The sequence below is a fragment of the Pan paniscus genome, chromosome 9 (genome assembly GCF_029289425.2).
Source record: "Pan paniscus chromosome 9, NHGRI_mPanPan1-v2.0_pri, whole genome shotgun sequence".
In the NCBI taxonomy this organism is placed as follows: Eukaryota; Metazoa; Chordata; class Mammalia; order Primates; family Hominidae; genus Pan; species Pan paniscus.
The window spans coordinates 59,360,208-59,386,750 of NC_073258.2; the positions used below are offsets into that span (position 1 = coordinate 59,360,208).

General features: G+C 36.8%; 2 protein-coding genes across 2 annotated transcripts; one reads left to right on the forward strand and one right to left on the reverse strand.

Moving 5' to 3' along the window:
* The first annotated feature begins 2,260 nt into the window (after window positions 1–2,260).
* LOC100984164 (olfactory receptor 1S1) lies at window positions 2,261–5,622 on the forward strand. Its single transcript, XM_003826385.2, has 2 exons — window positions 2,261–2,378; window positions 4,267–5,622. The coding sequence occupies exon 2, from the start codon at window positions 4,283–4,285 to the stop codon at window positions 5,258–5,260; it is 978 nt and encodes a 325-aa protein (XP_003826433.1). The 5' UTR covers window positions 2,261–2,378; window positions 4,267–4,282; the 3' UTR covers window positions 5,261–5,622.
* Window positions 5,623–17,420: 11,798 nt separating this feature from the next.
* On the reverse strand, window positions 17,421–18,457 carry LOC100983833 (olfactory receptor 10Q1). The gene has a single exon (XM_003826384.5). It carries the CDS (start codon window positions 18,412–18,414, stop codon window positions 17,455–17,457), a length of 960 nt encoding a protein of 319 aa, XP_003826432.3. The 5' UTR covers window positions 18,415–18,457; the 3' UTR covers window positions 17,421–17,454.
* Between the last annotated feature and the right edge of the window lie 8,086 nt (window positions 18,458–26,543).

The window sequence follows — 26,543 nt, forward strand, 5'->3', positions numbered from 1 at the left end:
TAGTAGTGGGATTGCTGGATCATATGGTAGTTCTATTTTTAATTTCTTGAGGAAACCCCATTCTGTTTTTCATAGTGGCTGTACTATTTTACAATTCCACCAACAGTGTGTAAGCTTATGTATTCCCTTTCCTCCACATCCTTGCTAACACTTGTTTTCTCTTGTCTTCTGAGAAATAGCCATCCTAATAAGAGTGAGGAGATATCCCAAGATAATTTTGATTTGGAATCCTCCGATGATTAATGATGTTGAGCATTTTTTATATATCTGTTAGCCATGTCATCTTTTGAGAAATGTGTATTAAGATCTGCCCATTTTCAATTGGATATTTTTTTGCTGTTAAGTTCCTTATATAGTCTATATTTTAACCCCTTGAGAGATGCATAATTTGCAAATATTTTTTGAAATTTTGTAGATTATCTCTTCAATCTGTTAATAGTTTTCCTTGCTGTGCAAAATCTTTTTACTTTGATTTAACCTCATTTGTCTATTTCTGCTTGTAATGCCTGAGCTTTTGAGGTCTAATTTTAAAAATTTTTGCCCAGCCTAATGTTATGAAGTGTTTCTCTTTCTTCTGTTAGTTTCATAGATTATGGTTTTACATTTATGTCTTCCATCTATTTTAGGTTTATGTTTGTGTATGGTGAGAGATAGGAGTCTAGTGTCATTTTTCTGCATGTGAATATCTTGTTTTACCAACACCAGTTATTGTCTTCACCCAGTGTGTTGTTCTTGGTGTCTTTATTGAAAATCCATTGGCTTTAGGTGGTTGAATTTATTTCTATGCTTTCTATTTTGTTTCACTGCTCTATGTGTCTGTTTTTATGCCAGCCCCATGCTGTTTTGGTTACTATAGCTTTATAGTATATTTTGACGTCAGGTAGTGTGATGCCTTCAGCTTTTTTTCTTTTTGTTCAGGACTGCTTTCTCAATTTGGGGTCTTTTAGGGTTCCGTATGAATTTTAGGATTTTTTTCTATTTCTGTGAAGAATGTCATTGGAATTTTTATAAGGATTGTAATAAAAATCTGTAGATCTCTTTGGGTAGTATTGTTATTTTAACATCAATTCTTCTAATCCTTGAACACAAGATATCATTCCATATATTTGTGTCTTCTTCAGTTTATTTCATCAAAGTTGTACAGTCTTTTGGAGGAGAAATCTTTCCCTTCCTTCGTTAAGTTTATTCCTAGTTACTTTTTATTTGTAGCTATTGTGAATGTAATTGTTTGCCTTATTTCTTTTACAGATAATTCACTACTAGCATATATAAATGTTACTGATTTTTGTATGTTAGTGCATAAATAAATAGAATAACTTGCCTTCTTCCTTCTCTATTACCCCATTATTTTAAATATTATTCATTGATACACTTAATCCGTAGGTTGAGTTTTTTCCTATTGAAGAGGGAATCAACATTGTTAGCTTGAGTGAGAAATCAGTGTACTATATTGTGAGGCACCTCTAAGCATTGGAAGAAGGGATATATTAATTTTGCCTGAGTCCCTGACAGGGCAGTCTGTCTTGCTTCTGTCCATTTCTGGATGTCTTTTTCCATCCTTCCCATTGTATTGTGAAGCACTCAATATCATTTCAATATGTTTATTTGCAAAATTAGAAACCCAGCATTTGTCTTTAGTTTGCAATTAAGAGCTCTGAATGCTGAGTCATTGGGCCTCCAACTTTTTTTCCAACACTAACATTCATTTAACCGATGCCAAGGCCATACCCTGTCTCCTTCCACTAGATATGACATCCCTTTGGATTCATAATCTCTAGTCAAAAAATTCAACTCCATTCTCTAGGTATTTCCTAAGTGTTTCCCACCATTAAGCATTAGAGAAGACACAGAAAAGAACTCTGAAAATGCTTGACCATTTCGCTGGGAGAAGAAGACAGCGCAAACAACTCCCTCCCTGTGAAGAGCAATAATCAACTAAGTTACAGATAGGAAATCACAAGCAGGAAGAGCATGTGAAGACAAAACAAGGGAAAAAAAGCAGAGCTGTCTGTCTATTCCCCATTTACCTCATCAAGACTGGGATGTAAAAATTACTGTGTCTTGAGGAAAACACTTGAGGGATATTATCCCAAAGGGATGGGAAGGACCTGAATGTCCCAGGTGAGCCCAGCACCGTGATTCTATTAAGATCTTGGAAGGAAGCTTGGAGGAAGAGTTTAATCTGAAAAATACCTAAGAGCTGCTGAGTCTCCACCTGCAACTCTGCTAAGGATAAGGAAAGCCACTGGGTCTAGAAACCAGTAACTTTCTGAGATTTTTACCATCATTCAGAGGTGAATCTCTTCAGAATCCAGCATTGGTCTTGACCAGCTAGACAGTCACCTTAATAATTCAGAACAATTTGTGCAGGACTACTGGTAAGTGGAAAGGTAGAACGGAAAGCAGAGATCAGAGATTGTCACTCAGAAACATACAGTTCCCTCTCTAGTCAAGCCCAAACCAGCCCAGGCCTTGGTAACCACAGGCCGGTCTGTATCTTCAATATAGATGCCTGCCAGTTATTTAGCTCATTTCAGTTTTGTTGTGGATTCTCCCTTCTGCATGTGTTTTCTCTTGTCTCTGATTTGTAAGCCAAGCATTTCAGGAGGAAAGAGACTTCAGATCTCTGCTTCAATCTCTAATACCTTTCAGTTTTCAGGAATTTCAGAGACGAAGATTGTCTCTTTTCTGGCCTCTGAATGGAAAGAAAATCTTTGAGAGATAAGTGATGTTGGAGATAGGTAGAAGAGAGGGATAAAGTGAGAGGGAAACAAATGTCTCTTTGTTCCCAAGCTGATATTATTTCCAATAAATCACAAGGAAAATCATACTAGGTCCAGTCTCTCTTCCCTTCTCCTGGATGACACCTTGTGAGAGCCGTTTACCTTTCTGGCCACTTAAGGTTTTAAAAATGTTTAACTGATACTGAAGACCCATTTCCAGGTATTAAAAAACCAAGTCCAGCCCAATTTTAAACTTCAGCTTCACTATCAATTCAAAGCATGGGTCCTCCCTTGTGAGCTCAGATCTGATGTGTAGCTCGGGTCATACAGTGGAAAGGTGGGAGCATATGTTCTTCCCTTGCTCTTTGGCCTCTCTTCCCTCAAACCCGTTGTTGTTACTATTGTTGTTGTTTTAGTCATTTTCATCTTTCCTTCTTTTTCAGTTTTATCAGGTCAAGGAGGAAGAACAGGAGTGGGAAAAAAGGCAAAAGTGTTCATATCTGTTGCCATAGATACTAGCAGCTTGTGCCTTATATGTGGCAGGCATGGTGTCTCTTGAGATCATTTTGGGGTTCGTCAGGGGCTCCCGTTTGGGACTGCCTCATTATGCGGTTCCCTGACAAGGGCAATGAATTATGTCCCTGATCTCTTTAAGATCTCTCTTTCATAAGAGACCCACCTCATGGTTTCTTATTGCTACAGCCTCCTCTGCCCTGATAGGCTGTTTCTGGATTGGAATCTCAACAAGGTGACTTGACTCCAATGACCTCCTATAGCATCACGTGTCCTATGGGAAATTCACATATTTATGCCATGTCATGGGTGAAAATGCAGATTGCCATACTAACCACCATCTTTTCCCTCTATCCCCACCATCTTTTCTCTCTACCCCTGCCATCGTAGCCTGATCCAGTGAGCCCCTTTAAAAGCAAGAGGCAAACAGAAGTCTTTAAGTGTATGTGTGCCCCCTAAATTTTCTTGAGGCTAATATGTAGCCACAGATGAAGTAAAACCCTGGTTGCTCCTTCTTGTACTCATTCTCCAAAAGCACTTGTTTTGGAGTTCTCCCCCGGCGTTAGTGGGATGAAGCACCAACACAATGGTGTACACTGCCATAGTGATTCCTAACCCTCAGTTGTGTTTACTTCCCCAAACTCTTCACTTTCACGAGACTTGAAATTTCTGTTTTCTTAGATTTAAAGGATAAAGGTGGTTTGGCAACCAGTTTGGTCATTTTTAAGTTAATTCTGCAGGTGTATATAACATGTTTAGAATATAGGGTATGCCTCATCTATGACCCTCAGTTTCCGGGATTTAAACTACATTTAGAACCAACTGGAAAAATCACATTCAGAATCCTGTTAGAGTTTAAAACACTTTTTTTGAGAAGTTTTGGCCATGTCCTGTCTTTTTCTAAGGCATTTTCCAAATCTCTGCACTGCTGAAATACTTCCTTATTAAGTAGCAGTTCCACTTAATAAGCAGAAGAAACTTTATTCAAGTGACTTACTGCAATGGCTGCAGCCAAATGATACCATGTTAGGTTTTCTTGTAGGAATATGAAGACTTTTGGTTCCTTTCTTCAGATCGGCAGAAATATGCATCAAGGAAACCAAACCACCATCACTGAATTCATTCTCCTGGGATTTTTCAAGCAGGATGAGCATCAAAACCTCCTCTTTGTGCTTTTCTTGGGTATGTACCTGGTCACTGTGATTGGGAATGGGCTCATCATTCTGGCTATCAGCTTGGATACGTACCTTCATACCCCCATGTATCTCTTCCTTGCCAATCTATCCTTTGCTGATATTTCCTCCATTTCCAACTCAGTCCCCAAAATGCTGGTGAATATTCAAACCAAGAGTCAATCCATCTCTTATGAGAGCTGCATCACACAGATGTACTTTTCTATTGTGTTTGTCGTCATTGACAATTTGCTTTTGGGGACCATGGCCTATGACCGCTTTGTGGCGATCTGCCACCCTCTGAACTATACAACTCTCATGCGGCCCAGGTTCGGCATTTTGCTCACAGTCATCTCATGGTTCCTCAGTAATATTATTGCTCTGACACACACCCTTCTGCTCATTCAATTGCTCTTCTGTAACCACAACACTCTCCCACACTTCTTCTGTGACTTGGCCCCTCTGCTCAAACTGTCCTGTTCAGATACATTGATCAATGAGCTTGTGTTGTTTATTGTGGGTTTATCAGTTATCATCTTCCCCTTTACATTCATCTTCTTTTCCTATGTCTGCATCATCAGAGCTGTCCTGAGAGTATCTTCCACACAGGGAAAGTGGAAAGCCTTCTCCACTTGTGGCTCTCACCTGACAATTGCATTACTGTTCTACGGAACCATTGTAGGCGTGTACTTTTTCCCCTCCTCCACTCACCCTGAGGACACTGATAAGATTGGTGCTGTCCTATTCACTGTGGTGACACCCATGATGAACCCCTTCATCTACAGCTTGAGGAATAAGGATATGAAAGGTGCCCTGAGAAAGCTCATCAATAGAAAAATTTCTTCCCTTTGATGCTCTGGACCTCTACATTCTTTTAGTCCACATAATCAGATAAATGATTCAGCCCAGAGCGTATGGCACAGTTGTGACGGTTCAACTTTTGATGAACTTGCGGGTATCTGTCTCCTATTCCAACCTCTGAAGGGGTTGGAGCTTTTCCACTTAGCTCTTGTCTTGGAAACAAAACCTGTAACTGCCATGGTAAGTCACAAGAATAACACGCATCCTTAGAGAGTAGATTGGTGGTTACCAGGGCCCAGGGGTGGGAAGACGGAATGGAGGTGATGAGTTGTTGATTAATGGGTACAAAAATACAGTTAGATAGAAGAAATAAGACCTATTGTTTGATAAATCATTAGGGGGACTATAGTAAACCATAATCTATTGTATATTTCAAAATAGCTAAAGGAGAATAATTCTACTGTTCCCAGCATAAAGAAAAGATAAATGTTTGAGGTGATGGATATCCCTATGCCCTAATTTGCTTATTATACATTATATGAGTTTATCAAAATATCACATTACCCAAAAATATGGGGGACAATGTGTCAATAAAAATACATGTATCAATAAATAAAAAATTTATGCATAAAAAATAAAAATTACTTTAAAAAACCCACATCTCACATCTTAATTACAATCTATATTACTATAGACTTTGGTATGAATTATTTTTCAAGTTGTAATGTTTATAATTGTAATGTCTCTTCATTTATTTGTTCAAGTCTTCTTATATGTTTTTAACGACATTTTATAGTTTTCTTTGTATTTTAAACATATAGATTATTAAGTTGTTCTTGAGTGTCTCATGATGTTTTTTGCTAAAGTAAATTTGTTTACAGATATGTAGGAAAAAGGGTAGAATTTATTTGTTATTATCATATTTCTCTACTAAACTCTTTTGTTAGTATAATAGTTCAAACTTGATTTTCTTTTGCCAGGAGAAAAATAGTAACATCAGCAAAATGATAATTTCAACCTTCATTTTTTAATGTTTTGATTCCTTGTTTGTTTTTTCTGGTTTTATTTCATTGACTAGTATCTCTAGCAAAATTCTGTTTTAATGAGGGCTAATAAGCATACCAGTCAGACTTTAAGCTTTATTTTTAAAAAATATTTAATGTTATTTAAAGTATATATTGAATTTCACTAAATGCCTTTATAATATCTATTGAGATTATTAGATTTTTAAAAAAGTGATTAATATGTAGTTACTCACATTAATTGACTTTCTAATATTACAGCAGCCTATGCTTTTAACATCTAATTTGGCTATAATGTATTATTCATTTGCTGCACTGTCAAATTTAGCTAGGTAATATTTATGTAATATTTTTACATCTATGGTGAGTCAGATTGGCTAATAGTTGTCCTTTTGGTAATAATATTCTTGCTAAGTTGTTACTATGGATATGATATAATTAATCATAATGAACTTGTTGGTTTACTGAAACTTTTATAAACATGAAATAGTCTTTTTGATCCTATTTAATATTGCTATTATGAATTCCACTATGTCTGATACTAGTATTGTCAGATTTACTTTTTTGAAAAAGTTAGTACTTGCTTGGCTCTATCTCTGTCGATCCATTTACTTTAAGTACCTTAAGTGTGTCTCATGTTATGAACATCTATCTGGATTTTAACACATAATCTGAGCATTTCAGTCTTTTAACAAATAAATCTAAGCAATTCACATATATAGGGTTACTGATCCATTGGATTTATGTTTTCCATTTACTACATTTTATTTATTATTATTATTAATTAATTAATTTATTTTTTGAGACAAAGTCTTGCTCTGTGGCCCAGGCTGGAGCAGAGTGGCGTGATCTTGGCTAACTGCAACGTCCACTTCCCTGGTTCAAGCAATTCCCCTGCCTCAGCATCCTGAGTAGCTGGGATTATAGGCTCATGCCACCATGCCCTGCTAAATTTTTTTGTATTTTTAGTAGAAACGGGGTTTCACCATGTTGGCCAGACTGGTCTTGAACTCCTGACCTCAGCCAATCCGTTCGTTTCAGCCTCCCAAAATGCTGGGATTACAGTCGTGAGCCACCGTGCTCAGCCCATTTACTACATTTTAAAAACTATTTTATATTTCTTCTCTTGGCTATCATTAGATTGATGTAGTTTAATTTTCTTTTACCTCTTCTATCAGCTTGAAATATATTGATGTGATACATATTCTATTAGTGTTAAAGAAACATATTTTAAAGAACCATACATAAACCAATAACAATTAAATTCATGAATTATATTTCATTGTTTCAAACAGAATGAAATTTCAGAATACCATCTTTCTTCTCTTATTCTCTCTCTTCTATGTATGATTCAAATCATCTGGAATTTTAGTTCCAAATTATAATATTTTTGAATGTTATGGTTTGCATTTTAGAAATATTACCTTATCAATTTTATTAAGCTACACAAACACATTGTAGTATTTATTCAGAAGAAATTCAAGGTTTTTTTTGTTTACTATCCTTTCTTATGTTTTACATCTACTCTGACCAGACAAAAGAGAAAGACTTTGAAAAATCTCCTGAGCCTCGGACTGCATTTGATCTCTTCAGTGTTTATTAATGGAACATTTCTTAGGGTTCACTCTGTACCCTGTTCTGGCCTACATATTATAGGGAGTCATGATGACTAACATCCTGGATCTATCCTTTAGAAGTTCACAGTTGATGTGCAGATATAATATGTGAACAGAAAGCAAGAGCTTGTAGGTACCGATATCAGGTGGAGACCAGTATAATGGGTGCCATCAGATATCAAGCATGGTAGGAAAAGTGCTACAGAAATTCAGAGAAGAGAGATATCTGTGGACTTGAGTAATAGTAAATATTTCATTGAGAAAGTGAACTAGAGCTATGCATTTGAAATGGGCAGGGTTTATACAGATGGGGAGACACAGAGAGGGATTTTGGAGTGGATGGATGTTATGGGTGGCGGGACCATGTATGATGTGTTCTGGGTTCAGTAAAGAGTCTAACATTGCTGAGGCTGAAGTTTATATAAATGAGTAAGAAACAAAGTTTTAAGGTAACTTGGGGCATGATCATGGCAAGTTTTTAATATCAGGATAAGGTGTTTGAATTTTCATTTGCCAATTCCTAACCAGATGCTTTCTAGTTACTCACAAAGTACACAATGTAGAGTGATTCCATGAACAGAGTCATAGAATCTAGAGCTGGAGGGCACCACAAAGTTCAACTAGAGTACTACTTATGGTAAAAATGAGTAAATTGATCCCCAGAGTAATGGGTGACTTGTTAATACCAGGTGATGAGCTTTGGCAGAACCAAAATGAAAACTCACTGGAAGATTTCCTAGTGCAGTGTTCCCTGGAGGCAGGTAGATGTAGCAGAAAGAGCAGAGACTTTGACGTGAGACAGAACTGGGTTTGAATTCCAGCTTTGCTATGTTCTGAGTATGTGACCTTGGTCATGTGGCTTAACTCCTCATAGCCCCCTTTACCATATCAGTAAACTGGAGATGATGTTTGCACAACACCTAACTTGGTCTCTGATGAGGTAGGAGACCAGCAGGACATCTTTTCTGGTCACATCCTTGCTGATCAAAACAGGATCTGGTCCAGACAGGATAAAAGTGAAGAAACTGGCTGAACCCAGCAAATGGTGGCTACAGCAATCCCTAGCTGTCTTCATTGCTCATTAGCGTAAGACACTTTTACAGTGCCATGACTAGTTACAAATGTCATGGCAACAACCTTGGAAGTTAACACCCATTTCCATAGCAATGAGCCAGACGCAATGAGCCGTCTCTTTCCTAGAAAGTTCAAAATAACCTGCCTCTCAATTTGTATTAACCAGCCCCTTAATTAGCATTAAATTGAAAGTGGGTATAAGTGACTATAAATACAGTTACCAACAACTCATACTATGTTGATCTGCGTGCATTACCTATGAGTTATCCCTGCTCAGCAAGGAGCAGTGCCATTCAATAAAGATTGCTGTCTAACCCATCAGCTTGCCCTTGAATCCTTTCCTTGGCAAAGCCAAGGACCCTCCCAGGCTAGGCCTGTCCTGCATCACTGGCACATAGTCAGTAGCTCATTAAATATTAACTTTTCTTTACTCCAGAGAGGTCAGCATACTAGGGAGGATAATTTAAGAGCTTGACAATCCTAGCCTCCTCTCTTAGCTGATTTGAGATAAACACTGACAACAAAATATCTCCAGAAAGGCCTGGTTAAGACAAAGGTGTGTTAGGCTCTGAGACAGTGAGGGATGGGGGTGGGGAGGAACTGAAATATGAGGGTCAGTCAGAAAATCATCTAATGATAAGTGCCCATTTTAGGTGTTAAGCTCAAAAGAGAGAGAGAGAGAACGAGAGAGAGGGAGAGAAGGAGATATTAAAACCAAGCTTACGATGGATAAAGAAATTTGGTTAACAAATAGATATTAAAACCAAGCTCACAATGGATAAAGAAATTTGGTTAACAAATTTTCTGGATTCATATAATGGACTATTACTTAGGAATACAAAAGAATGAACTGCAGCAACACAAAGCAACCTGTATAAATCTCAGAAACGTTATGTTAAGTGAAAGAAGGCAAACTCAGAAGAATGCATACTGTATTACTTCATTTCTAGAAATTCTTAAATAGACAAATCTCATCTTTGTGATGGAAGTTAGAATAGTGGTTGATCAAGGCAGGAAGGAGAATTGATTGGAAAGGGAAATGGGAATTTTCCAGAATGATGAAAATGTTTCATTATTGAATACATCAAACAGAACCAATGAAGATCTGTGCATTTTAGTGTATGTTATTTACACTTCAATTAAAATACTAATAAGAACAAAAGAAGCCTACCATTTTCTTCATTTTGTTTCAGGTAGAGTTTGACTCTACTATAACATCAGAGTCAGCGTAAAATCGTTTTCTGCCTTACATATTTTTTTCAGATAAGTGGAGGTTGGGATGTTGTCTTTCTTGGGATTCTCCAGGGAGAATTAGGGAGGCAGAGTGGAGCCAAGGATGCTCTTACCCATGATAATGTCCGCAGTGAAGGTGTCATTCTCGCAGACAGACAGTCTAACAGGAAGTGAATGCACAGACATTGGACAGGACAGGAACATCCAGACATGTGGCAGTTTCTCAGGAGTAAGAGGACCCAGGAAAGAACACGCCAGTTGGAGGCACTTATGTATTATAACCATAAGGACTATCTGCTGGAGGCGTGGGGCCTGGTATGTGAGTGTGGAAGGTAGTTGGCAATTTAGATATTTTGGAGCCAAGATTACTAAGAGGACCTCATCAGTCATAGAAAGAAATATAAATCTCTCTTGTAGAATGCACAGAAGGACTTATCAAAATGTATCTCAAGTCAGGCATTTGGCATTTCTTACATCACGGTCTTCTTGCATATATTATTCTTCTTTAGAGAAAAATAAGATTGACTTATAGCTATGTCCATTTTCCCAATTGTCTGTAAATTTTTGAAAGCAGATATCTCATGCTTTTGTCAATGAACACCAAACATATAATCCAGTTTCTGAAATACGACATGGCCTCTTCTCCATTCAAATTTACTATCCCTCAGCATTCTCTACCTTGTCCTAAACACTTGCCCCAATTTCCTGCTTGTTTTTATAGCCCTTGTGTATTTATTTATTTATTTATTTATTTGTTATCTTTTTTCCTCTCATGAACATTAGATCCATGGAATCAGAGACTTTGGTAAATAGTATATTCTGTTGAAGTATTTGTTTAAAAATTAGTAAGTGAGGCCGGGCACGGTGGCTCACGCCTGTAATCCCAGCACTTTGGGAGGCCGAGGTGGGCGAATCGTGAGGGCAGGAGAGCGAGAACATCCTGGCTAACACGGTGAAACCCCGTCTCTACTAAAAATACAAAAAATTAGCTGGGCGTGGTGGCAGGCGCCTGTAGTCCCAGCTACTTGGGAGGCTGAGGCAGGAGAATGGCGTGAACCTGGGAGGCAGAGCTTTTAGTGAGGCGAGATCGCGCCACTGCACTCCAGTCTGGGTGACAGAGCGAGACTCCATCTCAAAAATAAACAACAAACAAACAAACAAACAACAACAACAAAATTAGTAAGTGAATGTACAAAAGAAGTATTTATTGAAAGAATTGTTGTATTATGGCATAAATGGGTCTTCATAAAATAGTTTCTTACAGATCATCAAATGTGTGTTCTGTGGTCTCTGGGGATGGTTATCCCCTATCCCAATTGTGCCCCGTCTCTTTTGAATAACTTATTTTCCCCAATACTATGAGTGTCATACTTTTCCCTTCTAATGAAAGCTAAATTGAAACCAAAAAGAGGCAATTAGGACAGTTCTCAAGTTGGAACTAGTGGGCAGAGATAGGCCCAAGCCATAATCACCATCACATTTCAAACTTCTAGTGATTTTCATCAGATCCTCTAATTTTACAATGTGGTTTTTCAAAGTCATTGCTGAATGAGAACGAGAAAGACAGAGAGAGAGAGAGAGAAAGAGAAAGAGACAGAGACAGAAGAGGATGGAAGTTGGAGGACATCACTATAAAATTATCTGTTGAGATTCTTGATGGTACAGGTTATTTTTGACTCATCCAATAGTCACAAATCAAAATGCCCAGAATGTGCTGTTGTATAATAACTTTTCTCAATCAACCATTTCCTTATTTAGTCACCTCTCCATCTACACTCATTAGATCTAATTAGACAACACAGATATGCAGAAACATACATTCATGCTATGGTTTCCTAGATCGTCAAAATGTGGGTATGAGAAATCAGAATTCTTGGGAAATTTCAAAACTATAAATTATTCTTAAAATATTTTCAATATTATTTATACTCTTTACTCATTATTATAGATATCTAGAATTTATTTAATAATTAAATATCAGGGTTATATTATATACAGCATATAGTAGGTGATAGCAAATAACCAAGCCCTGGGAAACTCACTGTGAACATTATTAGGTGGTATTTAAATAACCAAACATTCATATCTCCCAGGTAGGTAAACTGCACTACGTAGATTCACACTTCCAGATGCAATTTGAATATTTATTTGCTTCCAAAACGTATTATTTCTTGCAACACCACTCATATTTGCATAAAATATCCTAGGCGTATAAGCTTAGTAATAATAATCATTTTACTTGTAAGAATGACTCACTATTAACAGCAGACAGAGCCATGAACACACACATGAAAATAGCCACAAGCAAGACTGACTGATTAGGCAGTAACTGCTTCTCCGCTAATGCTCTTGTACTGATTTTGGAAACGAAGACTTAGCCTTTGACTCTGCATGTGTCATCACTTTCTGCTCTTGCTTTACCTTTGGCATGAGTGGATTCCTCCGAATCAGTAACGTCTCTATGTTAACTGTTATGATTTAGTTCTTGCAGGAGAATTTTAATTTTTTTCTGATTTTTCTTGATTTCTCAACTACTTTTTCTCAGAGTTTGGATTTTAAAAATATATATTTTTCTTGAGAAATGCTGAGAAGGAATCTCACGTCAGCATTTTACTTCCACCACTGTGTCTGACCCTTCATTCACCTATTAAACAATCAGAAGAGAGATGAAGAAATCCAGTGTCACAACATACCTGTGATGCTTTTGTAGTGTATTCTGGCTTCAAGGTGCTTATTGTTTAGTAGTGGGGGACATATTTTCAAATAATTATACTGCCTGATAAAATGTATTTTAATAAAATTCCAATGAGAGAGACATAGAAAGAGAATGTCAGTAGAGGGAGAGGTTACTTTCTTGGCAAATACTTCTCTGTATGACAATTTACACTAATGACACATTCACATACCCAAATGGCTGGATGAAGGGAATGAGCAGGGTTTTGAAGGGAGCAGAACTTTTAAAGAAGTGGTGAACCTGCAGGGGAGGAAAGCTAAGCTACTCTTGCGAGTTCTGTCTTCTACTTATGCTACCTACAGGCTACCTTGATATGAGGGGATCATCATTTCCCAAAAGAAACATCACTGATTAACATTTCTGTCCCATCATCTGGCTCGTGGTGTACTGTTATTTCATTCAATATTCTCATTCTAGAATGTAACAATTTCAATGAAAGACTCATATAAAGGAATAATTTTTCAGTAAGGAAAAGGAGCTCTTCCGTGTACATTGAAGCATTTCTTCACAATAGCTATAACATAAGATTAACCTAAGTGTTCACCAGTAGAAAAATGGATGAGGAAAATTAAATCTTGTCATTTGTGACAACATGGATAAATCTAGAGGATATCACATTAACTGAAATAAGACAGTCACAGAAAGACAAATACTGCAGGATCTCATATATGTAATGTAAAAAGGTTGAACTAACAGAAACAGAGTAAAAAGATGGTTACCAGAGGCTTGGGGTGACAGGATTGGGGAGATGTTTGTCAAATGACATAAAATTGTAATTAGACAAGAGAAATAAGTTCAAGAGATCTATTGTATATCATGGTGTCTACAGTTAATTATACCTTATTGTGTATTTGAAAATGGCTGAGAATAGATTTTAAGTATTCTCACCTCAAAAATAATGTGTCTGGAATAATTCATATGTTAAATAGCTTTATTTAGTCATTTGACAATGCCTACATATATTAAAACATTATGCTGTATGCCATAAATATATACAATTTTTACTTGTCAACTAAAAAATAAAAAAAGAAAAAATAAGAAAGGGGAACTCACTCTATTCATCTAGAATATGTATAGGAAGGTAACTGGGAGAACCCAATAATTCAATTTGAAAGGTTGAATCAACCCTCTTTTCAAGTGTAACATTTTACCCTCTTCTTTTTGAGTTCCAGGTTAATTTTATGAATGACTTATGACATTAAATAAAGAATGAAAGAAGGTATGAAAATTCAGTTTCAAACTTCCCTTTTGTTGGCATTCCAGACAGTGCCTAGCACAATGTGTACAAATAATTGATTCATTATGTTCTGATGTGACTTGGCCTGGATAGGTTGACATGCAATCTGCTAACTAGAGAGTTTATTTTCTTCTCCAGCATTTACAGTGGTCTTCACTACTTCCCTCCATCTGCAGTTTTGCTTTCCAGTTTCAGCTGCAGTCTGAAAATATTAAATAGAAAATTTCAGAAATAATCAATTTATAAGTTTAAAATTGTCTGACTTTCTGAGTAGTGTGACAAAATCTCTTGTCATCTTATTCTGTCCTGTCTGGGATGTGAATTATCTCTCTGTCCAGTGTATCCACACTGTATAACATTTTATGCTTCTGAAATCCAACCATGGACATCGTCATAGCTTGATGATCCAAGATCACCCCAAGCAGATGATCCTTTTTCTGGCCATCAGAAAGTCAATAGTAGCCAGATGTTGTGTTATAATGCCTGTGTTATTTACCTCATTTCATCTAATCACGTAGGCATTATATCACCTCACATCATTATGAAAAGAAGAGTGAGGAGCACTGTACATTAAGATATTTTGAGAGAGAGAGAGAGAAACCACGTTCACATAACTTTTATTATAGTATATTGTTATAATTGTTCTATTTTATTGTTGCTGTTGTTAATCTCTTACTGCAGCTAATTTATAAGCTAAATTTTATTGTAAGTATGTATGTGTAGGTAAAAAACATAGTAGGTATAGGATTTGATACTATCTATGGTTTCAGATGTTCTCCGGGGGTCTTGGAAGTACTCCCTTTGGATAAGAGAGGACTACTGTACTTACAAGCTGTATTAGTCCATTCTTATGCAGCCATAAATACACTACCTGAGACTGGGTAATTTATAAACAAAAGAGGTTTAATTGAATCACAGTTCCACACTGCCGAGGCGACCCCAGGAAACTTACAATCATGGTGGAAGGTGAAGGGAAAGCAAAGCACATGTTACATTGCTGCAGGCAAGAGAGTGTGCACGGGGAAACTGCCACTTTTAAAGTCATCAGATCTGGTGAGAACTCCCTCACTATCATGAGAACAGCATGGGGGAAACCGCCTCCATGATCCAATCACCTCCCACCAGTTCCCTGTCCCCTACACATAGGGATTACAATTTGAGATGAGATTTGGGTGGGGACACAGAGCCAAACCATATCAAAAGCAAGGCATTTCTAATGTATTGTTAAGTCCAATGACTGTCCCCAGAATATGTAACACTTTATAGTTCTTCTCCTTATCATTGTGTGAAATCAGGTTAAAAATTAGGAGTTCCAAAAGCAATTTCAAAGGGAAAAAGAAGTACCCCCCCACTGAAATAGTCCTAATCTAGAAAAAATATAAAAAGTGGATCTGAACTATGATGATGGGAGGTTTATATGCCAAATAAATCTACATGAACCTCAGATTCCTTCTAGAAATTATATTTCTGATTATAAGAGGAACACAATCTTATTTTGGAAATCAGGGAAAATTAATAAAGAGGAAAACTAGAAAATTCATAATTCTACGTCACAGATAACAACTGTTAACTTTTTGTTGTATTTCTATTCCTCATTATGCATGTACGTATTTTTATAAAATTGGGCTTTTATGGTAAATACAGGCTTGAATCTTGATTTTATTACTTACAGGTATAATGATAAACACTGCCCTTTATTACTAAATATTAGTGATTTTAGTATGCTGTGTTTCTGTATCCAATATTGTTGGAAATTAGATTTTAATCACTTTTCATGTTATAAATGTAAGAAACACACTTATATTTTGTTTTGTTTGACATCCTGTTAATTTTCTGAGGTTATGTTTTTAGAATAAGAATTCCGAAATTAAAGAATAGAAACTTTTCATGGGTTTTGGTAAACGTAACCACATGGGATTCAAAAAGGTTATAACAATTTCTTTTTCTTTTCTTTTTTTTTTTTTGAGTCGGAGTCTTGCTCTGTTGCCAGGCTGTAGTGCTGTGGCATGATCTCGGCTCACTGCAACTTCCGACTCCCTGGTTCAAGCGATTCTCCTGCCTCAGCCTCGCAAGTAGCTGGGATTACAGGCACATGCCACCACGCCCAGATAACTTTTGTTTTTTTAGTAGAGACGGGGTTTCACTATGTTGGCCAGGATGGTCTCAAACTCCTGACCTTGTGATCCGCCTGCCTTGGCCTCCCAAAGTGCTGGGATTACAGGCGTGAGCCACTGCGCCCCACCAGGTTATAACAATTTCTTAGGTCAGTTTAATATCCACTGGCAGATATCTTCACTCTCTTCCTGTCGCTGCTAATTAAAATCAGCTTATGATCTGGATCCAGACCCTCACCTGATAGATTGCACCCTTCCTCAGCTCTTATGGGAGAGGTAATTGCTTGTAAGAACTATCCCTGGAGTCCTCTGGGCCTGGCTGTTCCTCAGGGTGTAAATGAGAAGGTTGAGCAGTGTGGTGTCCACTGTGAATACCATAAAGGGAAGTGGATTTTACCTGAGGGTTTATTTGGGGTTGGAACACAACCCCATGTACATGAAGAAGTAACAGCCATTCTGCTGCAAAACTATGCTGAGGTAGGAGTAGTGCCATAGTAGTGCTACCTGCTCAGTGGATCTGTGAGCAGCAGCCCTCATGAAGGTGTAGGAGGTCGTGAGGAAGGTGGAACAGCAAAGACTAGTGTGAGAGCCACCAGCACAGAGGGCTCATGCAGGCAGGGCTGGCATAGACCAGAGGTAATTCTCCATACCCTAGCAGGGCTGGTACATAGTAGGTGATTAGTCAATGAAAGAAAATTCCTAGCCGCTTTCTGGCATGAAGAAAATGAAAGCCACCAGTTGGGATGTATGGTGCAAAGGAAATTAATGCATTAAGTAAGCTATTGTTTGTCATATACTGATACCCAAAACAATAATAAAATGTGTTCATTTGAGCAAAATATGTCTTTATGAATATTCCTTACTTAAGGCAACTTTCACAGGGTAAATTACATCATCTCCCCAGGAGGCAGCATGCCTATCAGCCTTTATTCACAGTATGTATGGGGTGTTCCTAATATGATAATTGACATAGGTGAGCTGCAAATCCTTAAAGTAGAGCTAAGTAAACTAGCATTCCTACGCTGTAAGTTCTGTCCAAATTTTCATATCTTAGTCAAAGCACTTCAGAAAAATGAGCATGAATTGTGAACTTGGGGCAAATATGGCAAAAAAGAAACATCAAGTGCACAGTGTGAGAAAGTACTACAGTTCTGTGTCATTTAGAGTTCTTTGACACAGCAACAGACAGACACCCAGCCCAGTGCCCCTAAGCCTTCAGGTGGCGTCAGAGGCTGCTTTACGGATAATGGCACTCCTCAGAGCACCTTTGACATCCTTGTTCCTAAGGGTGTAAATCAAAGGGTTGAGTAAGGGAGTGACAAAGGTGTAGACCAACGCGATTTGGCGGTCCTCATCCTCTGAGGTGCTGGACCGAGGACGCAGGTACACGAGGCTGCAGCAGCCATACTGCAGCAGGACCACGGTGAGGTGGGAGGAGCAGGTGGAGAAGGCCCGGCGGCGGCCCTCGGCAGAACGGATGCTCAGGATGGCACAGGTGATGAACACGTAGGAGACGCAGATGAGCAGGAAGGGGATGGTCAGCACGAGGATGCTCACGACATAGAGGACAGCCTGGTGCACGCGGATGTCAGCGCAGGCCAGGCGCAGGACGGGAGGCACATCGCAGAGGAAGTGGTTGATTTCCTGGTGGTGGCCGCAGAAGGGCAGGGTGAAGATTAAGGCTGTGAGCTGCAGGGAGAGGAAGAGGGCCAGGCCCAGGGCCCCACCCAGCATCTGCGTGCACAGCTCGCGGGTCAGGATGAGGGTGTAGTGCAGCGGGTGGCAGATAGCCACATAGCGGTCATAGGCCATGATCGCCAAGAGGAAACAGTCCGTGCTGCCGAGGGTGACAAAGAAGAACATTTGGGCCCCACATCCAGCCAACGAAATGGGCTTCTGGGCCCCCAAAATGTTGGAAAGCATCAAGGGTACTACCACGGTGGTGTAGCAGATTTCCAGGAAAGACAGGTTGGACAGGAAGAAATACATCGGGGTGCGGAGGGTGCTGTGTGTGCACACCACCCAGATGATGGCTGTGTTGCCACAGAGGATCATCAAGTAGAGGAGGAGGAAGAGAAGGAAGAGAAGAACCTGGAATTCAGTGGCTGTGGTGAACGCACGGAACACAAACTCAGTGGGGTCAGACTGGTTGAAGACAAGTTTCCCCACAGGCATGTCTTATGCAAAAGAATAGGACGCACTGAGCTCTTCTTGGCTGAGTTGCTTTATTTCTTGAGTAAAAGCAGGAGTGTACAATTTTATTTGGAATTAACTATTTAGTAGCTAGTTTCCAATCACGGTGCATGAGAATGAATTCACGATAGAGGGTTTGGTATACTTTTCCTTGGAGATCTTCATGAATGGGATAGACAGTCATCTGCAGAAATTCCTGGGGGCAAGACATATAGACACATGTAGATGTTCCTTGTGAAATATCTTCCCCCACCCCGATATTTTCAATCCAATTGATAAGACTTAATTATTTTGCTTGTATTTAATTACAGTGAAGAGTTGTATGGTTGCACATATTTTAAAATTAGATAAATGAATTTGTCTTTTACTTTTTTCAGTAAGCACTCTCATTGAAATATAACATACACGTGGAGGAATTCACAAATCCTAAGTGTGAAGCTTGATTTGTTTATTTATTTTAACATCGTAAATACGCCAGTATAACCACTACAAAGGTTAAGAAATAGAACGATTCCAGTGACCTACAAACATCCTTCATGTTGTCAGTCTTTATGCTTCACAAAAGTAACCACTTTTTGACTTTTATCATTACAGATTGATGTAACTATGTTTCAACTTATATATGAAATGCTAAAGCATGTACTTTATTGTAACTGGCTTCAACATTGTGTCTGCAAAGGTTATTCTTGTTGTTCTGAATCAATCCTTTGTTCTTTCCATTGCTTTATGGCTATAAGTTATTCACTTTACATTCAGTTATTTTGACTCCACATACAAGTAGGAAAACACCCATTGTTACAATCTTTTCTGATATGTACTCTTCATATATTTCCTCTCTTTTGAACATTTTATCTAAATTTCCAACAGGAAGCTAAACTTTTGGACTCAAATAGTTTCAAATGAAAGGGAAGTGAACAGAGTCAGGTTAAAATTAAAGTGGAGCTTCCTGAGATAAGAAAAGACAATGAGGAAACTAAAAATGCAATAGCACAATTGAATTATGCATTAACATAATCAAGAGAATAAGAAAGACCTTTGCAAGCATCTGGGAAGTTAAAAATACCTGTGAATTAAGCACTTTCAGGTTAGACTACAACTTTATTTTTAATACAAAAATTTAAGAGACAATACAAAATATCTACAGAATTTTAAGAAAAACAAATTGGGGTGAAAGAATTCTGTATCAAAGCCTTAGTGATTTATGTTCAAAAGCAACAGAAAGACTTTCTCAGATTTGGAAGGGCTTAGGAATTATTTCATTCTAAATATAATTTTAAAAATCCCTCAACAAAGACTATGAGTTGCTGCATGATTAATCAGAGTAATCAGAACATATACTTTAAGGTTGGGAAAGTTGTAATGTAAAATAATATGCTTTGGAAAAGCAAATAATAAAATATGTATTTAATATTAAATAGTGCAAATATTGTTAAAAGCAAAAAAGAATTGCTAAGAATAATTTTTAAAGATGTGCATAATATAAAATATGAAAACTAAAATAATTATGTATATTTAAAACCACAATTTATATAATAGAAAAACTGATAGGGAGGGATGGGAGAAATGAAAATATGCTAATTTCCTAAACCTATGTACAAAAAGACTCCATAAATATTTTATTTAGATGTGACTAGAGAAATTAGTCACAACCATATATATCCAAACACATATTTCAAACATATTTCTGAATAATAATCATCAATAGAATAAAAACCAGCATATCCATTCCAAATGATCAGAAGATTTTTAAAAAGTAAATATAGCATAGAGAACAAAAGAAACAAAGAAAACTGTGAGCAAGCTTACAAGATAAAATAGGTTAAAGTAAACCGAGAAAAGCAAATATTTATGAAAATAAATCTAAATGGGGTTTATGTTCTAGTAGAGACAGCCTCATATTCACAAATGAAAAAACTTCAATCACATATAAATATAGTGACATAGAAAGGCTAGCATCCACTTTTGTTTAGCACTGTATTTTAGAACTTAACCAATGCAATAAAATTTAAAAAGATGCAGATTTGGTTGTCTAACTGAAAACACAACAGAATAAATTGAAGAAGTTAGGATGAATAAAATAGTCTTCATGGTGTTTAGTTCCAAATGAAATATAATAGAGAGTCTTTTAACTAATCGTCACTTAACTGATGTATCTGATGAGTCAATACTCCTCATTTTCTCTGTACAACATACTATATGCTAAACCTGACACTCTAAACACAGGAGATCTGAGCTTGCTCTCCACAATGTATAAACATTCCTACACCCAGAAGTTGACTTGCATGTATGTAAATTGGTTGAATTTTGCACACCCTGCTTATATCATGTGCATTTATTTTTGTACGTATGTAATTTTATTAAATATTACAAAATCAAATAAAGTGTTATTGTGAATATATATTTAATGAAAATTAATAATTCAATGCTTGAGAAATACTTGATAATTACAAGTTGCTAATAATTGCTGTGGAATAAGGTGTGAGCCAGACCATTATAATAGGCTAGGAGGGAAAGTAATAACATTTTGAATAATTTTATATTCATATTTGATATGAGTCTAATTTTCACTTTATGTTAAAAAAGCTAAAACTGGAATTAATACATGATCCAGGCAAGAAAGCTTTTGACTTCAGGTAATACAAACTCAGTGTAAGGCTCTTGACTCTATATCAAAAGGTTGATGAATAAATGTCCACTCATATCATTTAAATCAAAGTAAAATCATTAAGGTAATTATGTAATTTATGCTTTGAATCACAGCACATTCTTCCTTTCTTTTTTTTAAATCAATGATACTGTTAGAAAATGTTCTTCTCCCCCAAAACAACCAAACTTAATGAATGAATAAATGATAAATAACACACCAGTGAAGAAACAATAAATAACAAGTAGAATGATTTGAAGAAAACTACTAAATTTTGCACATATGTGCCTGGATGGAAAAACTCACTCAATATTTTGACGTTAATTGACTCTGAGATAATGTATTGATTCCATGCAAATCCTATCAAAATCCCTAGAAAAACAAGCAGGTAAAAATACAAAAAAAAGTTGAAAAGAGTGAAACAACAGAGTCAAACTTTTATCACATGACATCAAGATGTGTAACAAACAAGTTATAAAATATGTTATATATTATCATATCATAAATCACAGTGGTACTTGTAGAGCCCTAGAGATCCTGAATAATTGAATAGGAAGACTCACTAATAATGGCTAGCTGTTCTGTTGCACTTATTGTGTCAGACATTATTCTATGCACTTTACATTTATTAACTCATTTCATAATGGCCCTCTATAAAAGGGTTTTTATAACTATTTTACAGATGAAGAAGTTGATGCACAGAGAGGTTAACTACCTTGCCCAAGATCACACAGATAGTAGGTGTTGGAACGGGAATTTAAACATAAGTAGACTGACTCCAGGGTCTCTTTCCTTCATCACTTTATTATAATATATTGTCACTATCTACTACGTGCATTAAGTTTCATTATCTGTAAAATAGAAGTGAAAATACACTTACCTACCTTCTCAGGTTGTGAGACTTGAACAAATTATTCTGTGAAAGTACTTAGAACAGTCCCAGCACAGAGTACACATTCAATGTGAAGTATATTAAATATTTTTACCATTTCAAATCAATTAGAAAGGATCAATTTCCTAATATGGCATTAGGACAATGAGGGAATCATTTTGGAAGTTAACCCTAATGCATAGACATTATGGATCCTTACAGAAAATGTATAAAGATTAAATGTTTCGCCGGGCACGGTGGCTCATGCCTGTAATCCCAGCACTTTGGGAGGCCGAGGCAGGCAGATCACAAGGTCAAGAGATCGAGACCATCCAGGCCAACATGGTGAAACCCCGTCTCTACTAAAAATACAAAAATTAGCTGGGTGTGGTGACACGCGCCTGTAATCCCAGCTACTCAGGAGTCTGAGGCAGGAGAATCACTTGAACCTGGGAGGTGCAGGTTGCAGTGAGCCGAGATCTGGCCACTGCACTCCAGCCTGGTGACAGAGCAGACTCCGTCTCAAAAAAAAAAAAAAAAAAGTTTCAAAATTTATTTCTAATGGACTTAGGTTTCAAATATTTTTAAAAGTAAAAGAAAACTAGAAGAGAGTGTAGATTAACTGTTTTTCAGATTTCAGGGTAGATAAACATTTATAACCAAATGAGGAAAGGGCAGAGTACAAAAAAATGTTGATATTGCAACAGAATAAAAATGTTAAAGTTTTGTAGGCAAAAGCACAATAAGCAAATTGAATAGCAAGTGACAATTCAGATAAAAAACCTATCAGAAAAACAAATAGTGGAAATTCAAAAAAGAAACATGCAAAAGCAAACAAATATATACAAATTAAGTTTTGTTAGTATTCAAATAAATATACAATTAAACAAAATGGAATCCTGTTTTCTGTTTATCAACTAATAGCAATGGAAAAATGATAATTCCTTGTGTTATTAAAGTTGCAAGGAGAGATGTATTCCCAAATACGCTGGTGAAAGTATAAATTGCTGTAAAAATTTGTGAAATACAATTTGGTAATATAGTGAAAGACTTGAAGAAATGCATACACTTTGATTCAGCAATATTGCTTTACAAATTTATTCTTATAAACTAAACATGCTCGTAAAATCATTGACAAGAATGTTTGTCATCGTTTTCATTATAATAGTAAAAAATCATATCAACCTAAATATCAATTTAGAATGCTTAAATTAATTGTAGTCTATTAATTTTGTGGAACAGTGTGTAATTGTCTAAAAATGACATTGTGGAAAAATAAGCAGATTGGGAAGGTTCATAAAAAAGCAGATTATAAAATAGCATTATGTCATGATTTACTTAAAAAACAATTATATCTATTCATAAAAAATAGAACCTACTTCAAAATATTAACAATGGGTATTGCTAGGTGGGTGGGATTGTGGATCTTTTTGCTTATGGCTTTCTGTTTTTACAAATTTTATAATAAGCATACACAATTTTGCAATCATATAATAAATTAAAAGTCTACTTTTATCCTTTGGTATCTGAACTAGTGTTGGCAAGGAAGGATGGTAGTGTCAGTCACATGGATTTTAAAGTTAGATATGGGTGTGAAACCCAGTTTCTTCACTTACTAATTTAATTTTTGCATTGACCACATTACTTGATGAGCCTTGGTTCCCTAATGTATAATTGAGGATATGAATATGGATCCTTATAAAAAATTTATGAAGATTAAATGTTTCAAATATGTACTATTTCTGAGACATAGTTCCAATGAATGTACCTACACTTCTGCCTCTTTTCTTGCAGTGATGTGTTTCTCTCAGGTATTTATTTACTCTTCAGTTCTTATCTTTTCCAGAGTAGAGAGTGAGGCTCCTCCTAGATCTCGCAGTTGCTCTGCTAGACCTTAAATAAGAAGAAGAGTAAGAGAGAAAAGGAAGAACAAAATGGAAGTGAGATTTCAGTAGAAAAGTTGTAATTATATATCGTCAAAACCAAATCAGAGGCCGGGCGCGGTGGCTCACACCTGTAATCCCAGCACGTTGGGAGGCTGAGGCGGGCAGATCACGAGGTCAGGAGATCGAGACCCTACTGGCCAACATGGTGAAACCCCGTCTCTACTAAAATACAAAAAATTAGCTGGGCGTGGTGGTGCCTGCCTGTAGTCCCAGCTACTCGGGAGGCTGAGGCAGGGGAATCGCTTGAACCTGGGAGGCGGAGGTCGCAGTAAGCCGAGATGGAGCCATTGCACTCCATTAGACTCCATCTAAACAAACAAACAAACACCAAACAAACAAAAAAAAAAACAAATAAGATAGTTTTTGACCCAGAAAGGCATTTAAAAATGATTCTATCTTACTAAGACGTGAACATCAAATGATCAACATTGGGAGCAGCCAATATTTGGTGAAAAATATAAGCTGTCAATAAAGCAAAACATGTAGCATTGGGAGATCTCAATGTCTGCTAAAATATCACAATGGAGTGGTTGCCAGGAAAAATCAGCACACATGTTCAATGTGAGGCTATAACCTATTAAAAACCAAACACATCAGAATTTATACTTACAAAATAGTGTTTTCCTTTCCAGTGCTCACTTTCAAAGGCTTTGGACTTTAATGATTTTACCTTATTCAAACCATTTCTGGGGTTCCTTTGGGAATTATTTTCAAAGTCCCTATATATTTTCTTGAATATTATCAGTTGTGACATATATTCACACTTGGATGACACATTTGCTTTTTTTCTTAGTAGCAAGACATTTGATATGCAGTGAGATGAAATACAGTGAAGTAACTGGGTAGTTATATTCTGCACTCTGGAGTTTGATCAAAATAGAAATTGGTGAGAAGCTAATGTTATTGTGTGGTAGAAACACACATTTCCTCCCAGCTTTTCATGAAATGTAATAATAAGTATTATCATTATTTTTAGGTTAATCATTCCAGATGTGTGATACAATCTTTGTATACATTTCTATCTTATTGAAGTATTTAACTAGAATTAATTGATTCTGTCATGCAATTTCAACTCTGTTGGCCATTTATCTTGAAGTAACCTGTCCATTGGCATGAATGGAATATATGACATTTTCATTTATGTCAACATTTTTATCTGGCGAATGGGTGAGGGGTTGGTGGCACCTGAAAGTTCTTAATAGAAATATTTCCTGGACCCATCCCTTATTTCATTTCTAAAAGATCTCTGTGCATATATACTACATTTCCTTTATCTCTTCATCTGTTGATGGACACATGGGTTAATTCCATTTCTTGGATACTGTGAATAATGCTGCAATGAACACAGGAGTACAGATATCTTTTGGAATTCTGCTTTCATTTCCTTTGGATATATACCCAGTAGTGGAATTGCTGGATCATAAGGTAGTTCTATTTTAATATTTTGAGGAATCTCCATACTATTTTGCATTTGTCAAATTAAAAAACAATAGAAGAGCTCTGTGCAAATAAATTTCTGTCTTCTGGATCTGCATCAACCTATAGTATGGCATGAAACATAAAAAATTTTATCACCTAAAAATTATCACCATGCAAATATATAAGCAGTATTTATTATTCTCATTATTCTGTTACCCTCCCCAAAGTTGTCAGAGAAATTTTCAACCTTGTCATCCTCACCATCCACAGAATTCACTGATTTCTTGGTGCCCTTATTGCTTCCCTGACAGCTTATGCTTAAAACAATGAACTCCTGGCAATGCCTGTTTGATAAAAATTTCAGTCAGGGTTATATTTGGGCTCCATAAAGTCAAGGATGTCTGCCTTGTTTATGACTGTATCCTCATCATATCTGAACTAATTTGAAGTTAAATCTCATATCTTTTAAACTTTCTTTCAAAGCCAATAGTCAGTGGCTCCTTCTATAACCCAATTAGCCTATTTAATTGTTTTAGCCTCACACAAATTGGGGTTTTTCTCAGTCCAGTCTTTATATTTTTGTTTACTACATGCAACAAAGAAGAACCTAGGTGGGATGGATTCAGCTGATAAACAGTTGGTAGGAAGCACAGCAGTTAAGCAGTTGATACACTTGTTGAACCAATAAGTTTGATAATATTGAGAAACTCATCTAGGTAGGAGTTATCTCTCAGTGGCTGATGGGCAGTGTTGCAATGTGTAATCTATGTGTACTACTAATACATAAATATTTACATGTAAAACTGAAGGACTTTTGAAAATGTCAGGGAGCCACGGAACCATAGAAAAGCCCAGTCAAATATGTTAAATGCATGCTCATTTAGAAAAAATATATAAAATAGAAACTCTATATCTTTAAGGGAACTCAAGACACACTTAATTCTATCCTCTTATGTCTTTCATGCAAAAACTCAGGCTTACCAAGATTAAGCCTTGTCCAAAGGCATGTGCTACATATAGGCATACCTGAGGCCGGATTTCAGATTCTATTGTATTAGTTAGCGGAGAGTGGAGCACATAGATGTGCCTTCAATATATCCTTTTCATCTACACTGAACTTAGTTAAAACATGCAAACAGCTATGCAGAAAGGGCACATTAGTATGATTCTTGCTGCATAGTGGAAACACATGCCCAAGCTTAGTCTAGTGCTATGAACACAAGTAAGGGAG

Excerpts from the sequence above, each read along its gene's own strand:
- LOC100983833 (XM_003826384.5), bottom strand. The coding sequence starts at position 18,414 with ATGCCTGTGGGGAAACTTGTCTTCAACCAGTCTGACCCCACTGAGTTT.
- LOC100984164 (XM_003826385.2), top strand. The coding sequence starts at position 4,283 with ATGAAGACTTTTGGTTCCTTTCTTCAGATCGGCAGAAATATGCATCAA.